Below are 18333 nucleotides of genomic sequence, written 5' to 3' on the forward strand. Positions count from 1 at the left end.
TAATGCCTCTCCTATCTCCGCAGGTCCTAAACCCTCTTTATAAATGCTTCAAATATTTCTTCATCTCTTCAATGTTTTATCAGCAGACAATCTTTTCCATTGTGTACTTTTTCTTTCTTTTTTTCTTTTTTGTCTTAAGTGCTGCACTTTATCCCTATTAAAAGAACAAATCGATTATATAGTGAAGTACAAGAGACGTCATTTCTGTCATTAATTAAATATATTGTCTTGGAAAAAAGTTATGGCCTCAAACAGTAAAACAAAAAAGGGGCATTTTCACATGCTTTTGAAAAAGTTATAAGCCACTGGAAATAGAATGTTCTAACTGCATATTCGGGGTCATGCCGACCCGTTAGCTCGCTGCAGTTTGTTGCAACGCAGTGATCGGGTCGGAACTGCGCCAGTGCCGCAGTGTGCCGGCGCATGGCAGTCGTCTTTGCCTAGCAATCGCCTCTAAGACAGAGGCGGTCGCTAGGCAGGAGGGGGCTGCCGCTTAATGCCGCCGTTTAGGGGGAGCGGTCCGGCCAACGCAGACGTGGTCGGACCGTTGGGGGGGCGGGCCGCGGCTGTGCAATGCTTTTGTATTTGTGTGGGGGGTTAGGGGGTGCGGCACTGACATGCGGGGCGGACTAGCCCTGTGCTGGGCGTCCCCCCGCATGTCAGGGAAGATGATCGTAATAGCTGTGCTAAATTTAGCACAGCTACGATCAACTCGGAATTACCCCCGTTGTTTCTAAAGTATCATATTAAATTTGGGTGATCTCTTTAGTTTCTATGCTCTTTGTAAATGATTCTTCTCCATCTTTATAATTGTCAGCTGCTGATTCCAAAGCAATTGTCTTGTAAGCGTGTCTGTGCATTAATTTCAATTTCAGATGAAATGTGCCATTTTCGTAAAAAGTACTTTTAGGGAGAAAATCTATTTTTTGTGGGGCGCCCAAAGTTCCAGTCTAACGTGAAGGATGCTATTCCTATTCAGTTGTTTGTTCCGACGGGCGCCAGGGCTGTGGGCACCCATTATTTCTGCTCACCGCCTCCTGAGGTGGCTAGCGGAAATCGTGAAAAGTTGAGCAACTGCCATTTCGGCAATGCCTCCAATACTTTGTACAGGTTAAGCCGCTTTACTTGTTTAGGTTTAGGGATGGTTCCTGGCATTACATCTCAGAACTCTCTTTATTTGATCTCTGTGCTGTGTGTTGCAGGAGCAGCACTATTTCAAGCGATTTGATGACCTCATTGATAGTCCCCGTGCCGTAGATGGGCTCATGAATCTAATAAAATCAGACCGGCCACGCTTTGTTAGATTACACGCTCTAACGTAAGCTTGGGTGTCGCACGCTCTAACGTATGCTTGGGTGTCGCACGCTCTAACGTATGCTTGGGTGTCGCACGCTCTAACGTATGCTTGGGTGTCGCACGCTCCTAACGTAAGCTTGGGTGTCGCACGCTCCTAACGTAAGCTTGGGTGTCGCACGCTCCTAACGTAAGCTTGGGTGTCGCACGCTCCTAACGTAAGCTTGGGTGTCGCACGCTCCTAACGTAAGCTTGGGTGTCGCACGCTCCTAACGTAAGCTTGGGTGTCGCACGCTCCTAACGTAAGCTTGGGTGTCGCACGCTCCTAACGTAAGCTTGGGTGTCGCACGTTCTAATGTAAGCTTGGACTTCACAGGTCCTGCAATCCAATATGAAATAATGACTCTCCTACGGGTTACTTAAACCATCTATCCTAATAACAAAATCTTTAAGGTATCTTCTATGCAAAAAGTATTTTAAAAAAAATAACGTAATTTAGCTGGCACAACAAAATTGTGGAAATTGTTGTGATCACAGTGAAACTAAATAATTTATGGGGGGAGATTACCCCCCCCCCCCCTCCACCACCATTTGAATAAAGAAATCCTCTTCCTGTGTAACAATACAGGGATTCCAGTTATTCACCTGATGTTCTAAACAGGGTCACTAATGTTCAGCAGGTCTCCCCAGCTCAGATAACCCCAACTCTGGCACTCACACGCCCCTTTACTAATTTTTGACTGCAGCCCCCCCCTAGAACCTAACCCTCATGTCGACATTTCAGAATGTCGACGTGTTGCATGTCATCATTTTAACAGTGTCAACCATTGTGGTGTCGACATGTAAATGTTGAGTTAATGACTACATCCCAGAGCAAGCTGTCAGTTGGAACAGTCAATACGATGCAGTAGACTCGGGTCTGAACTCACAGCTGAGCTGTATAGACTGTAAGCCAGGGAATATTGTCAGCTAGAAGTCAGGAAAACCTGCCAGACCTGATCCAGCCCGTAGACCGGAAACACTGCGCAGAATCCAAGTTCAGTGCTCTCTGTTCATTGCTGGAAGGTGACTTCAGTTCATTCAAGTAGAATCTTTGCCCTGATTCTTCATAGTGTTTACATTTTTTTTACACAACAGTTATGTTCTGAATGTACCTGAGTGTTTATGATGGAAAGTCCCTCCTTTCTGTGTGGTTGGTTGCGTGCTGGATGGTTGGGTGCTGATCCATGGATATAGATAAAATCTGGACTGTTAAGGTGTTTTGTAGTCCGTGGGCCTAATTCAGACCTGTTCGCTCGCTAAGGGGTTTAGGCAGTCCTGCGTTAGCATAGTCGCCGCCCATAGGGGAGTGTATTTTCGCTTTGCAAGTGTGCGAACGCATGTGCAGCCAAGCTGTACAAACAGATCTTGTGCAGTCTCTGAGTAGCCCAGCACTTACTCAGCCGCTGCGATCACTTCAGCCTGCCCGGGACCAGAATTGACGTCAGACACCCGCCCTGTAAACGCTTGGACACGCCTGCGTTTTTCCAACCACTCCGAGAAAATGGTCAGTTGACACCCACAAACGGCCTCTTTCTGTCAATCTCATTGCGAATGCCTGTGCGAATAGATCCTTTGCACAAGCCCATCGCTGAGCGGCAATCCGCTTTGTACCCGTGCGACGTGCCTGCGCATTGTGGTGCTTATGCATGCGCAGTTTAGACCTGATTGCCCGCTGTACGAAAATGCAGCCTAGTGATCAGGTCTGAATTAGGCCTTGTGTTTGTAACCTCTGCTCTACGTGTTTCAGATATTAGTATAAGGTGGAACATATAATAAACCATTCTGATGTCCCCTCTCCTGTTTTAATTTAAGTCGTACTGGAGGTTAACCTGAGTAGTATTTTAGGGGAAAAAACAAAACATTTATTTAAACAATGTAATCGTGATTGGAGGCTTGGTGATTGGTTGCCATGGGTGACTTCTCCACTGGCTTACTTCCCCACACTTTTCACTGCTTCATGAACAGACCCCTTAGTGATGTCACTGGTTCTTCATGAGCTTGTTGGATGAATTATTTTTGTGCCGCGATGATGTCACATTTCCTGCTAGATACTACGCTCATTCAGCTACTACCATGATTTTCTGTTCTGTAACTTATGTGTATAACCAGGTGTGTGTGTGTGTGTGTGTGTGTGTGTGTGTGTGTGTGTGTTTGTTAGACCAATTTATAGTGGATATAGACACAATATAATATTTTTTTATGTTGTAATGGACCCTGTTCTGGTTTCTTCCCTTTTCCTTTGAATACAAAGATGTACTTTCAGCACTTGAATGTGTAGCAAAAAAATATGTTTGCTGAATTTATTTGTCGAGACTGGTGGAGCAGACTTTGGAGCCCCAAACTTGGATTAACATAGACGATTTGCAATTCCTCTTTTTCCTGTGTACACTGGGGGTAAAACTAAATTTCTCTGACGTCCTAGTGGATGCTGGGAACTCCGTAAGGACCATGGGGAATAGCGGCTCCGCAGGAGACTGGGCACAACTAAAGAAAGCTTTAGGTCACCTGGTGTGCACTGGCTCCTCCCACCATGACCCTCCTCCAAGCCTCAGTTAGATTTTGTGCCCGGCCGAGGTTGGATGCACACTAGGGGCTCTCCTGAGCTTCTAGAAAGAAAGTATAGAATTAGGTTTTTTATTTTCAGTGAGACCTGCTGGCAACAGGCTCACTGCAGCGAGGGACTAAGGGGAGAAGAAGCGAACCTGCCTGCTTGCAGCCAGCTTGGGCTTCTTAGGCTACTGGACACCATTAGCTCCAGAGGGATTGACCGCAGGCCCAGCCTTGGTGTTCGGTCCCGGAGCCGCGCCGCCGTCCCCCTTACAGAGCCAGAAGCAAGAAGAGGTCCGGAAAATCGGCGACAGAAGACATCAGTCTTCACCAAGGTAGCGCACAGCACTGCAGCTGTGCGCCATTGCTTCTCATACACACTTCACACTCCGGTCACTGAGGGTGCAGGGCGCTTGGGGGGGGCGCCCTGAGCAGCAATAAAAACACCTTGGCTGGCAAAAATACCACAATATATAGCCCCAGAGGCTATATATGTGGTAAATACCCCTGCCAGAATCCAGAAAAACGGGAGAAAAGTCTGCGAAAAAGGGGCGGAGCTATCTCCCTCAGACACACTGGCGCCATTTTCTCTTCACAGTGCAGCTGGAAGAAAGCTCCCCAGGCTCTCCCCTGTAGTTTTCAGGCTCAAAGGGTTAAAAAGAGAGGGGGGGGCACTAAATTTAGGCGCAATATTATATATACAAGCAGCTATTGGGGAAATTTCACTCAGTTATAGTGTTAATCCCCACATTATATAGCGCTCTGGTGTGTGCTGGCATACTCTCTCTCTGTCTCCCCAAAGGGCTTTGTGGGGTCCTGTCCTCAGTCAGAGCATTCCCTGTGTGTGTGCGGTGTGTCGGTACGGCTGTGTCGACATGTTTAATGAGGAGGCTTATATGGTGACGGAGCAGATGCCGATAAATGTGATGTCGCCCCCTGTGGGGCCGACACCAGAGTGGATGGTTAGGTAAAAGGTATTAACCGACAGTGTCAACTCCTTACATAAAAGGGTGGATGACGTAACAGCTGTGGGACAGCCGGCTTCTCAGTCCGCGCCTGCCCAGGCGTCTCAAAGGCCATCAGGGGCTCAAAAACGCCCGCTCACTCAGATGGCAGACACAGATGTCGACACGGAGTCTGACTCCAGTGTCGACAAGGTTGAGACATATACACAATCCACTAGGAACATCCGTGACTTGATCCCGGCAATAAAAAATGTGTTACACATTTCTGACATTAACCCAAGTACCACTAAAAAAGGGTTTTATGTTTGGGGAGAAAAAGCAGGCAGTGTTTTGTTCCCCCATCAGATGAATGAATGAATGAATGAAGTGTGTGAAAAGCGTGGGTTCCCCCCAATAAGAAACTGGTAATTTCTAAAAAGTTACTGATGGCGTACCCTTTCCCGCCAGAGGATAAGTTACGCTGGGAGATATCCCCTAGGGTGAATAAGGCGCTCACACGGTTGTCAAAAAAGGTGGCACTGCCGTTTTAGGAACGGCCACTTTGAAGGTACCTGTTGATAAAAAGCAGGAGGCTATCCTGAAGTCTGTATTTACACACTCGGGTACTAGACTGAGACCTGCAGATCGTGCTGCTGCAGCGTGGTCGGTGACCCTGTCAAACATGAGAACATATTAAAGACGTCGTCTTATATATGAGGGATGCACAGAGGGATATTTTGCCGGCTGGCATCCAAAATGAATGTAATGTCCATTCTGTCAGGAGGGTATTAGAGACCTGTCACTGGACAGGTGATGCTGACTTTAAAAGGCGCATAGAGATTCTGCCTTATAAGGGTGAGGAATTATTTGGGGATGGTCTCTGGGACCTCGTATCCATTACCTCAGGTTTCCTCACAGACTAAGAAAGCACTGTATTATCAGGTACAGTCCTTTCGGCTTCAGAAAAGCAAGCGAGTCAAAGGCGCTTCCTTTCTGTACAGAGACATGGGAAGAGGGAAAAAGCTGCACCAGTCAGCCTGTTCCCAGAATCAAAATTCTTCTCTCGCTTCCTCTGAGTCCACCGCATGACGCGGGGGCTCCACAGGTGTAGCCAGGTACGGTGGGGGGCCGTCTCAAAAATTTCAGCGATCAGTGGGCTCGCTCACAGGTGGATCCCTGTTTCATTCAAGTAGTATTTCAGGGGTACAAGCTGGAATTCGAGATGTCTCCCCCCTGCCGTTTCCTCAAATATGCCTTGCCGACAACTCCCTCAGGCAGGGAGGCTGCGCTAGAGGCAATTAATAAGCTGTATTCCCAGCAGGTAATACTCAAGGTGCCCCTACTTCAACAAGGACGGGGTTACTATTCCACACGGTTTGGGGTACCGAAACCGCATGGTTCGGTGTGACCCATTTTATATTTAAAATCCTTGAACACATACATAAAAAAATTCAAGTTCAAGATGGAATCGCTCAGGGCGGTTATTGCAAGCCTGGACGAGGGGGATTACATGGGATCCCGGGACATCAAGGATGCTTACCTGCATGTCCCCATTTACCATCCTCGCCAGGAGTACCTCAGATTTGTGGTACAGGATTACCATTACCAAGTCCAGACACTGCCGTTTGGACTGTACATGGCACCGAGGGTGTTTACCAAGGTAATGGCCGAAATGATGATACTCCTTCGAAAAAAGGGAGTTTTAATTATCCCGTACTTGGACAATCTCCTTATAAGGGCAAGGTCCAAGGAGCAGTTGCTAGTCGGGGTAGCACTATTTTGGAAAGTGCTACAACAGCACGGTTGGATTCTAAACAGTCCAAAGTCACAGCTGGTTCCTACGACACGTCTACTGTTCCTGGGGATGGTTCTGGACACAGAACAGAAATAAGTGTTTCTCCCGGAGGAGGAAGCCAAGGAGCTGTCGTCTCTAGTCAGAGACCTCCTGAAGCCAAAACAGGTATCGGTGCATCATTGCACGCGAGTCCTGGGAAAAATGGTAGCTTCCTACGAAGCAATCCCATTCGGCAGGTTCCATGCTTTTCAGTGGGACCTGTTGGACAAGTGGTCCGGATCACAGCTTCAGATGCATCGGCTGATAACCCTGTCTTCAAGGACCAGGGTATCTCTACTGTGGTGGCTGCAGAGTGCCCATCTTCAAGAGGGCCGCAGGTTCGGCATACAGGACTAGGTCCTAGTGACCATGGATGCCAGCCTTTGAGGCTGGGGGGCAGTCACACAGGGAAGAAACTTCCAGGGACTTTGGTCAAGTCAGGTGACTTCCCTACACATAAATATTCTGGAACTGAGGGCCATTTACAATGCCCTGAGTCAGGCAAGGCCTCTGCTTCAAAACCAGCCGGTACTGATCCAATCAGACAACATCACGGCAGTCGCCCATGTAAACCAACATGGCGGCACAAGAAGCAGGATGGCGATGGCAGAAGCCACAAGGATTCTCCGATGGGCGGAAAATCATGTGTTAACACTGTCAGCAGTGTTCATTCCCGGAGTGGACGACTGGGAAGCAGATCTTCTCAGCAGACACGACCTCCACCCGGGAGAGTGGGGATTTCATCCAGAAGTCTTCCAAAGGATTGTACACCATTGGGAAAGGCCACAGGTGGACATGATGGCGTCACGCCTCAACAAAAAGCTATAAAAGATATTGCGCCAGGTCAAGGGACCCTCAGGCGATAGCTGTGGACGCTCTGGTAACACCGTGGGTGTACCAGTCGGTTTATGTGTTCCCCCCTCTGCCTCTCATACAAAAGGTACTGAGAATAATAGGAAGGCGAGGAGTAAGAACGATACTCGTGGTTCCGGATTGGCCAAGAAGAGCTTGGTACCCAGAACTTCAAGAAATTATATCAGAGGACCCATGGCCTCTGCCGCTCAGACAGGACCTGCGGCAGCAGGGGCCCTGTCTGTTCCAAGACTTACCGCGGCTACGTTTTGACGGCATGGCGGTTGAACGCCGGATCCTAAAGGAAAAGGGCATTCCGGAGGAAGTCATTCCTACGCTGATTCAAGCCAGGAAAGATGTAACTGCAAGACATTATCACCGCATATGGCGAAAATATGTTGCTTGGTGTGAGGGCAAAAAAGGCCCCAACAGAGGAATTTCAACTAGGTCGATTTCTGCATTTCCTACAAGCAGGAGTGTCTATGGGCCTAAAATTAGGCTCCATTAAGGTACAGATCTCGGCTCTGTCGATTTTCTTCCAGAAAGAACTAGCTTCAGTACCTGAAGTTCAGACATTGTAAAAGGAGTGCTGCATGTTCAGCCCCCGGTTGTGCCTCCAGTGGCACCTTGGGTTCTCAACATGGTGTTGAGTTTCTTAAAATCACATTGGTGTGAGCCACTAAAAACCGTGGATCTAAAATATCTCACGCGGAAAGTGGTCATGTTATTGGCCTTGGCTTCGGCCAGGCGTGTATCAGAATTGGCGGCTTTGTCATATAAAAGTCCTTATCTGATTTTCCATATGGATAGGGCAGAATTGAGGACTCGTGCCCAGTTTCTCCCTAAGGTGATATCAGCTTTTCACTTGAACCAACCTATTGTAGTGCCTGCGGCTGCTAGGGACTTGGAGGATTCCAAGTTACTGGACGTAGTCAGGGCCTTGAAAAATTATGTTTCCAGGACGGCTAGAGTCAGGAGAACTGACTCGCTGTTTATCCTGTATGCACCCAGCAAACTGGGTGCTCCTGCTTCTAAGCAGACTATTGCTCGCTGGATTTGTAGCACAATTCAGCTGGCGCATTCTGCAGCTGGACTACCGCAGCCAAAATCTGTAAAAGCCCATTCCACAAGGAAGTTGGGCTCATCTTGGGCAGCTGCCCGAGGGGTCTCGGCTTTCCAACTTTGCCGAGCTGCAACTTGGTCAGGGGCAAACACGTTTGCTAAATTCTACAAAATTGATACCCTGGCTGAGGAGGACCTGGAGTTCTCTCATTCGGTGCTGCAGAGTCATCCGCACTCTCCCGCCCGTTTGGGAGCTTTGGTATAATCCCCATGGTCCTTACGGAGTTCCCAGCATCCACTAGGACGTCAGAGAAAATAAGATTTTACTCACCGGTAAATCTATTTCTCGTAGTCCGTAGTGGATGCTGGGCGCCCATCCCAAGTGCGGATTGTCTGCAATACTTGTATATAGTTATTGCCTAACTAAAGGGTTATTGTTGAGCCATCTGTTGAGAGGCTCAGTTATATTCATACTGTTAGCTGGGTATAGTATCACGAGTTATACGGTGTGATTGGTGTGGCTGGTATGAGTCTTACCCGGGATTCAAAATCCTTCCTTATTATGTCAGCTCGTCCGGGCACAGTGTCCTAACTGAGGCTTGGAGGAGGGTCATGGTGGGAGGAGCCAGTGCACACCAGGTGACCTAAAGCTTTCTTTAGTTGTGCCCAGTCTCCTGCGGAGCCGCTATTCCCCATGGTCCTTACGGAGTTCCCAGCATCCACTACGGACTACGAGAAATAGATTTACCAGTGAGTAAAATCTTATTTTAATTAACTTCCCTATTTTTAAAGACGTTGGTATGTATTCATGATTTACGAGAAAACAATTCATAGAATATCAGGATGTAACACTTTCCGTGAAACGTGTTCTGTGCTAGTGCAGCAAGTCTGCAGATTTGTTTCTTGGAATGTTGTGGGGGTAGGCGCGGTGAGCAAAACACTTGCATTCCCCCCCACAGAGGTGAGGAGCAGCGTTAGCTTTTTATTGTGTAGGATACAAGTAGATGGCGTCTAGGGGCCAATAGGCAATGTCTCTGTTACCTTACGTTTTACTCAACAAATGGCGAAAGCCTAAACAGTTTGCTGTTAATTGCGCTCAAATTTATCCCTCATTTGTCTGAGTGCACATAAAGGGTTCTATGAAAATTAATTCTTGCTTAGAGATAGATGACGCGTTGATCATCCAGTGTCATTACCGTGCAGGTGGAGGAGGCTGGTCAGGTCTTCCTGCTGATGAAGAAAGATTACCGAATCTCCCGCAATGTCCGTCTGGCTTGGTTCCTTACAAATCTCCACCAATCCATATCTCCAGTCACTGAATCTGAGCTGGTAAGTTTGGGGATAAAGGGGGACATTTACTAAGTCATTTCTCCGCTCTTATCACTGCTTAGTAAATGTCCCCCAAAGAACCTGGGTTGGCCTTTGTTTTATTTTTTATTTATTACAATAGTCTTGCTTGCCTGTTCCTTCCAGTTATATATTGTTTTATGTAAAAATGGTTTCTTCAGTTACCTTATTGTACGGACAAATAGACAGGGCTAGGCTAAACTTCAGCCAATCAGATCAATAGAATATTCACAGGGCTAGACCAGCCTTCAGCCAGTCAGAGCATTATAACATTCACAGGGCTAGATCGAGCTTCAGCCAATCAGAGCACTAGAATATTCACAGGGTTAGGCAACCTTCAGCCAATCAAAGCTTTAGAACTTTAACAGGGTCAGATTAACCTTCAGGACTAGTGTTTTGCTTTGAATAGTACATCCGTATTAAACTTTCTGCTTAAATACACAGAGAAGCACTATATTGGCGAGATGATTTGGAATCCAACTGATCGTTTGGAACTAAAGCGTAGTCACAGTGTGTACGCTGTATCTCGTCCTTTTTTTCCGGATCGCTTTGTTCAGTCTTGTCATTAGCAGCGCATAGTGTGTACGCTGTATCTCGTCCTTTTTTTCCAGATCGCTTTGTTCAGTCTAGTCATTAGCAGCGCATAGTGTGTACGCTGTATCTCGTCCTTTTTTCCGGATCGCTTTGTTCAGTCTAGTCATTAGCAGCACATAGTGTGTACGCTGTATCTCGTCCTTTTTTCCGGATCACTTTGTTCAGTCTAGTCATTAGCAGCGCATAGTGTGTACGCTGTATCTCGTCCTTTTTTCCGGATCGCTTTGTTCAGTCTAGTCATTAGCAGCGCATAGTGTGTACGCTGTATCTCGTCCTTTTTTCCGGATCGCTTTGTTCAGTCTAGTCATTAGCAGCGCATAGTGTGTACGCTGTATCTTTCCTTTTTTTCCAGATCGCTTTGTTCAGTCTAGTCATTAGCAGCACATAGTGTGTACGCTGTATCTCGTCCTTTTTTCCAAATCGCTTTGTTCAGTCTAGTCATTAGTAGCTTTGGGCACAATCTTATAGTGTGTATGCTGCATTACATTAAGAATACATGAATAAAGTAAAACTAAAGAAACTTATTTGTAAATATGTCAATGTAAGAGGTAATAATACAGTAATGAGAATGTGATTATGTAGAGACTGCAGTGTGCTGGGGTGATACCTCAGCTGGATAGATAGTAAATATGATTATTTGAGTTATCTTTTGTAATGGCATATTATTTTTTCTTACGTCCTAGAGGATGCTAGGGTCCACATTAGTACCATGGGGTATAGACGGGTCCATTAGGAGCCACTGGCACTTTAAGAGTTTGAGAGTGTGGGCTGGCTCCTCCCTCTATGCCCCTCCTACCAGACTCGGTTTAGAAAATGTGCCCAGAGGAGCCGGTCACAGCTAGGGGAGCTCTACAGAGCTTCTTTAGAAAAAGTTTTTTTAGAGTTTATTATTTTACAGGGAGGCTGCTGGCAACAGCCTCCCTACTTCGTGGGACTAAGGGGGGGGAGTAGTGTTCGCCCTGCGGGGTCTGAGCTACTATCTCCGCTGACAGGGCACTGAGCTCCTGAGGGTGCTGATCGTTAGCAGCTCCAGGTGACCTCTCACTCCCGCAGCACGCCGCCACCCTCTTACAGAGCCAGAAGACTTCGGTGGCGAGTGAGTTACTGGGCCCCCTGGCAAGCGGGGTGCCGGTGTGAAGATGGCGGAAACAGGGTATGTAGCGCAGTACTAACTGCGCTCCGGGGCTCAGCGGTACATAGTGCGGCGCTGTGAGGGGCGCCCTGAGCCAGCGCCTATGCCCTACACTGATCAGCAAGCCTGTCAGGTCCTCGGATTGCTGGTAGCAGAAATCCTCAGGCCAGTATAATATAATGAAGAGCGGAAAGCAGCACCATGTTTGGGGGCGGAGCTTCTCCTCAGCAGACCCAGCAGCGTTCAGCGCCATATTGTGTCCCAGGGGTACAGACTGGAGTTTCAAGAACTCCTGCCTCACTGATTCTTCAAATCAGGCTTGCCAGCTTTGCTAACAGACAGGGCTATCCTACAGGAAGCCATCCTAAAATTGGAAAAGTCACAGGCCATTGTCCCAATTCCACCTCATATGCAAAACAAGGGTTATTACCTTTCCGTGATACCAAAACCGGATGGTTCGGTCAGACCATTTTTGAACTTGAAATTGTTGAGCCCTTACCTGAGGGTGTTCAAATTCAAAATGGAGTCTCTCAGAACAGTGATCTCATGTCTGGAGGAGGGAGAGTTTCTGGTATCCCTGGATATCAAGGGTACGTACCTCCACATTCCGATTTGGCCACCTCACCAGGCTTATCTCAGATTTGCACTGTTTGACAGTCACTATCAATTCCAAGCACTACCATTCGACTTCTCCACACCGATGGTGTTCACCAAGGTGATGGCAGAGATGATGGTTCTCCTCCGCAGACAGGAGGCGAACATAATCCCATATATGGATGATCTGCTGATAAAGGCGTCGTCCAGGGACAGGTTGTTGCAGTCCATTGTTCTCATGACTCATCTGCTCAGGGAACACGGTTAGATCCTGAATCTTCCAAAATCACATTTGTAGCTGACCAGGCGGTTGTCTTTTCTGGGAATGATCCTCGACACGGAAGTGCAGAGGGTGTTTATTCCGGAGGAGAAAGCGTTGGTGATACAAACCATGGTCCAGGATGACCTGAAGCCAGCCCGGGTTTTGGTTCATCAGTGCATTCACCTTCTGGGGAAGATGGTGGCCTCTTACGAGGCTCTACAGTACGGAAGGTTTCATGCTCGGCCCTTCCAATTGGATCTCCTGGACAACTGGTCGGGAATCTCATCTACACATGCACCAGAGAATACGTCTGTCGCCAAAAGCCAGGATTTCACTCCTCTGGTGGCTACAACTACCTCACCTTCTGGAGGGCCGCAGGTTCGAGATTCAGGACTGGATCCTTCTAACCACAGATGCAAGTCTCCAGGGCAGGGGCGCAGTCACTCAGGGGGAAACCTTCCAAGGAAGGTGGTCAAGCCTGGAATCCAGCCTTCCAATAAACATTCTGTAACTAAGAGCCGTCTACAACGATCTTCTCCAAGCGACCCATCTTCTGCAAGATCGAGCCATTCAAGTGCAGTCGGACAATGTAACAATGGTGGCTTACGTAAACTGACAGGACGGAACGAAGAGCAGAGCTGCAATGTCAGAGGTAACAAGAATCATCCTCTGGGCAGAAAAACGCGCGTTGGCACTGTAAGCAATCTTCATTCTGGGAGTAGACAACTGGGAAGCGGACTTCCTCAGCAGACACGATCTCCATCCAGGAGAGTGGGGACTCCATCCGGAGGTGTTAACGGATGTAACAGATCTTTGTGGTGTACCTCAAATAGACATGATGGCCTCTCGTCTCAACAAGAAGCTTCGGCGGTATTGTTTCAGGTCGAGGGACCCGCAAACCATGGCGGTGGACGCCGTAGTGACTCCGTTGGTGTTCCAGTCGGTGTACGTGTTTCCTCCACTTCCATTCATTCCAAGAGTCCTAAAACTCATAAGGAGAACAAGAGTTCAGGCAATCTTCATTGCTCCAGACTGGCCAAGAAGGTCTTGGTACATGGATCTTCTGGATCTACTGCTAGAAGAGCCGAGGCCTTTTCCTCTTCAGGAGTACCTGCTGCAGCAGGGGCCGTTCGCTTATCAAGACTTACCGCGGCTACGTTTATGACGGCATAGCGGTTGAACACCAGATATTAGCTTGGAAGAGCATTCTGAACAAGGTTATTCCTACCCTGATACAGGCTAGGAAAGGAGTAACGTCTAAACATTACCATCGTATTTGGAAAAAATATGTATCTTGGTGTGAGTCCAAGAAGTTTCCTACGGTGGAGTTTCAACTGGGACGGTTTCTCCTCTTCCTGCAAGCAGGTGTGGATATGGGCCTGCGGTTGGGATCTGTGAAGGTCCAGATTTCGTCCCTATCCATTTTCTTCCAGAAACAGTTGGCTTCCCTCCCTGAGGTTCAGACTTTTCTGAAAGGGGTTCTGAACATCCAGCCTCCCTTTGTGCCGCCTACGGCACCCTGGAATCTTAATGTGGTGTTACAGTTTCTCCAATCGGATTGGTTCGAACCTCTACCGTAGGTGGTGGTCAAATTTCTCACGTGGAAGGCTGTCACTTTGTTGACCTTAGCTTCTGCTAGACGTGTGTTGGAATTGGGGGCGTTGTCTTGTAAGAGCCCCTACTTGATCTTCCATGAAGATAGAGCTGTGCTCCGGACACATCAGCAGTTCCTTCCGAAGGTTGTGTCGGCATTTCATATCAACCAATCTATTGTGGTGCCAGTTGCTACTGAGTCCTTAATTTCATCAAAGTCCTTGGATGTTGTAAGGGCTCTGAAGATCTATATGAAGAGGACTGCTTGTCACTGAAAATCGGACTCTCTGTTTGTCCTGTATGATCCCAAGAAACTTGGGTGTCCTGCTTCTAAGCAGACGATCTCTCGCTGGATCAGGTTCACTATCCAGCATGCGTATTCTATGGCAGGATTGCAGTGTCCTACGTCTGTTAAGGCCCACTCTACTTGTAACGTGGGTTCATCCTGGGCGGCTGCCCGGGGTCTCGCGGCTTTACAGCTTTGCCGAGCGGCTACTTGGTCTGGTTCGAACACGTTTGCAAAGTTCTACAAGTTCGATACTTTGACTACTGAGGACCTGAAGTTTGGTCAATCAGTTCTGCAGGAGCCTCTGCGCTCTCCCTCCCGTTCTGGGAGCTTTGGTACATCCCCCATGGTACTAATGTGGACCCCAGCATCCTCTAGGACGTAAGAGAAAATAGGATTTTAATTACCTACCGGTAAATCCTTTTCTCGTAGTTCGTAGAGGATACTGGGCGCTCGCCCAGCGCTTCGTTATCCTGCAGTGGTAATCTGGTTCAGTACAGCTTTATCTTAGTTATGTACTGCCTTGTTACTTGGTTTAGTAATGTTTCAGCTGTTGCTGAGTAGTTCAAGCTAGTTAGCTTGGTTTGCCTTGTTTGTGTGAGCTGGTGTGAATCTCGCCACTATCTGTGTATAATCCTTCTCTCGAAGATGTCTGTCTCCTCGGGCACAGTTTCTAGACTGAGTCTGGTAGGAGGGTCATAGAGGGAGGAGCCAGCCCACACTCTCAAACTCTTAAAGTGCCAGTGGCTCCTAGTGGACCTATCTATACCCAATAGTACTAATGTGGACCCCAGCATCCTCTATGGACTACGAGAATAGGATTTACGGGTAGGTATTTAAAATCCTATTTGTGTTTCTAGTTATGTATAACGTGGCAGACGTGCAGCCAATGGGAAGATTTAGCTCACTGCAGTGTCTCCATACTCGCGTATTCGCCATAATTCTCTGATTATATAACATAATCGCTGTTTTGCTACCATAAGATTTTCATGTTGTCTTCCAAGTACTTATTCCTAATTAACCTGTGAATGTCCTGTTATTTCAGGGGCCACACGACCTGGAAGTGGTAAGTGTCATTCCTCACGGGTGGCAGCCCGATGAGCCCATCCAGCCCGACCCGTATCTTTTAGTGCCAACAACGTGGGTTACTTTCCTGGCACGGCGGTACCGCTTTGTGATTGAGCTGGACCTCAGCCCTTCTACAGGGATTGTGGTAAGTAAAGTGCCGAGAACTATGCTGTTGTGTATTGCTCAACAAAATGTAACCCGTCCAGATCTGGTTACATTACATGCTGTATATTTATGAAAGGCCGTATATACATACTGGCATTTAAAGTGTCTTGTTTAAACATCTATAAATTAGTAATTCAAGTACACCACGTTGTTTTTGCAATTAATATATCCTGATTGAGCCGGGAGCTGTTTTTAAGGCTATAATGGCAGCCTTCCTTATTTTCTTTCTTTTTTTGCCCACATTTTTCTTTTTCTTTTTGGAGTCTTCGCTCAGGCCGAGCCTTCTTCCGTCCAGACTTTGGTCTGGCAGTACTGCCCTTGGACTGCTGAGCACATCAGGGATTCTATCTATTTGGGAGAATCTGCAATTGATGTGGGCTTAGTGGGTGCCTGGTTTTCTGTCTCGGCAGAACAGGACGTGCACTCTGGCTGCAGCCTGGCAGGGCGACACAGAATCCAAAAGGATTATAGAAAGTCTTCTCAGTCTGGATGAAGTCTTTTTTTGACCCTGAGCTATCCATCTTCCACCCCTAAATCAAGGGGTCCTGGGAAAACCAATTTCTGGCATTATACCTCAGCACCCCATGGGGGTTGATCGAGAGGTAAACAGTCCTAGGAAGTCCACTGTCTGGCTCCCAAAACTGAAGATAAGTCACCTGCAAGACAGGAAACCCACCTAACAGACTCCCTATAGTTGCTTGAGATGCTTGGTTCAGGAGGATCTTTTTTTTGCGAGATCTCTTCGCCGAAAGAAGGTAAAAAAAATAAAAAAAAAATAGTCCACAACATTATGTTGGCACTGGCAGAACATGAAGGTTATGTGGTGATCTAATGGGCCTGGTACTTAAGGGCATGGCCATGTGATGAGGGGCATTGCCAGATCTCATTGCAAATACCCAGGCACTCTTAACACACTGCCAGAGGGCCTGGACCAGGGATCTTCTGCTTACGGAGGGCCCGTTGGCTACTCTGAGTCCTAAGTGACACCTTCTCCCGCAGTCAGATCTTCTAAGCTACAAGACCTTCTACCACCTAGTTTTGCCTCGTCTGGCTTTTATGGCGTGACTGTGGTATTCAGATAGCGCTGCCCAGGTGATGAGCAAAGCAAGAAAGCTGGTCTCCGCCAGAAACTTTCATTGGGTCTGGAAGACTTATTTCTTGATGTGAGTAGAAGCAGTGCCCCTATGTCATACTTTCGCCAGGCTGCTGACTTAATTTGCAGGAAGGTTTGGATGAAGACTCAGGCCTGGGCTAATGGAACCTTTAAGTCTGAGCCTTGTAATCTTTCATCCAAAGGAAGTTGTTGATCCCAGAGGTCCAGACGTTTTTCTGAATTTTTCATCCCCTTTTTTTTAATTAGTTTTTTATTCTACCCCTGGTGGTGTCTTGGAATCTTTACCTGGAGCATTTCTGTCCTTCGAACTGTTGCACTCCATGGATCTGAAATGTATTACCTGGAACACCGTTTTCCCCCTGGGGATATTCACATTGAGGGGGGTGTCAGACATCTGAGCTCTCTTCTGCTTATCGCCCATCTCTGTTTTTTGGGCTTTGTCAAACTGTGTTTAAGAGGCAACCAATTCAGAAACAGAATGGAAAGAGATGGTATCTGCAGTACTTAGAATGTGCCCAGGCTCCTTACACCACATCCAGTCCCATTCTCAGTGTTTTCAGTCAATTAAATACAAAAATCCCAATATAATTATACTAGCTGCAAAAGATACTGCTCCAGACAGGCGAATGTACAGCTCTATACCAGAACAACTCCCCCCCCCCCCCCCCCCCCCCGCGCTGTTAATCTACATGAAGCAATAGGGCATATATACACTTGACTCACTAAATAATAAAAAAATAATTAACTTTAATCAATAATGACATGTCTTATAATTTTAAAAAGAATCAATAAAATAACATATAACAATCTAAAATACAATAGATTAAGAGAGGTGGATCATATATAAATCTGCATAATGGATTTATTACTGTCCGTAATGAGACTTTACTGTCAGCTGCATTTAAAGGGGGAGATTCAATTGTTTGAAAAGTCAGTTGGATGTCTGTTTTTTCCTATCTCATAGACAGGAAAAAAAAGACACCCAACCGACTTTTCAAACATTTGAATTCCCCCCACAGTGTCCAGCCTTTAATAATTATCATCAGCGCAATTTGTATAGATTTATCCTGTGTAATATAACAAGCAGCACATTCTAATAAAATATAATATTCTCCGCTATTGGGAGTGTTATGTGTGTTCCCGGCGAGGTGTTCTAGCTGGAGGCGAGAGAGAGGGGCCAGACCCCTTCCTGTCGCAGAGTTGGAGACGCATTGTTTTCATCATCTGTAGCAGTGAATGAGCACATGCTCATAGTGGAGACTAATTGACTATTGGGGTCATTCCGAGTTGATCGTTGCTGTGCTAAATTTAGCACAGCTATGAACATGGGCACAGGGCTAGTCCGCCCCGCATGTCAGTGCCGCCCCCCCCTGCAGAAGTGCAAAGGCATCGCACAGTGGTGATGCCTTTGCACTTCAAGAGTAGCTCCCGGCCAGCGCAGCTTTAGCGTGCTCGCCGGGAGCTACTCTTCGCTCCCCGGCCTGCAGTGGCTACGTGTGACGTCACACAGCCGCTGCGGGCCACTCCCCGCACGGTCCGGCCACACCTGCATTGGCCGGATCCCGCCCACGAAACGGCGGCCGTTTTGCCCCCTCCCGCCCATT

At 47.4% G+C, this 18333-nt stretch overlaps 1 protein-coding gene across 7 annotated transcripts in view; it reads left to right on the forward strand.

The window, feature by feature from the left end:
• SZT2 (SZT2 subunit of KICSTOR complex) overlaps positions 1–18333 on the forward strand; it is a 295338-nt gene that overhangs the window by 58266 nt on the left and 218739 nt on the right. For all 7 annotated transcript variants that reach the window (XM_063939324.1, XM_063939327.1, XM_063939326.1 and 4 more), the window contains exons 2-3: positions 9778–9903; positions 15428–15595. In XM_063939324.1, coding sequence (XP_063795394.1) covers positions 9778–9903; positions 15428–15595 — 294 coding nt within the window. The remainder of the gene's footprint in view (positions 1–9777; positions 9904–15427; positions 15596–18333) is intronic.

The sequence above is a fragment of the Pseudophryne corroboree genome, chromosome 9, assembly GCF_028390025.1.
Source record: "Pseudophryne corroboree isolate aPseCor3 chromosome 9, aPseCor3.hap2, whole genome shotgun sequence".
In the NCBI taxonomy this organism is placed as follows: Eukaryota; Metazoa; Chordata; class Amphibia; order Anura; family Myobatrachidae; genus Pseudophryne; species Pseudophryne corroboree.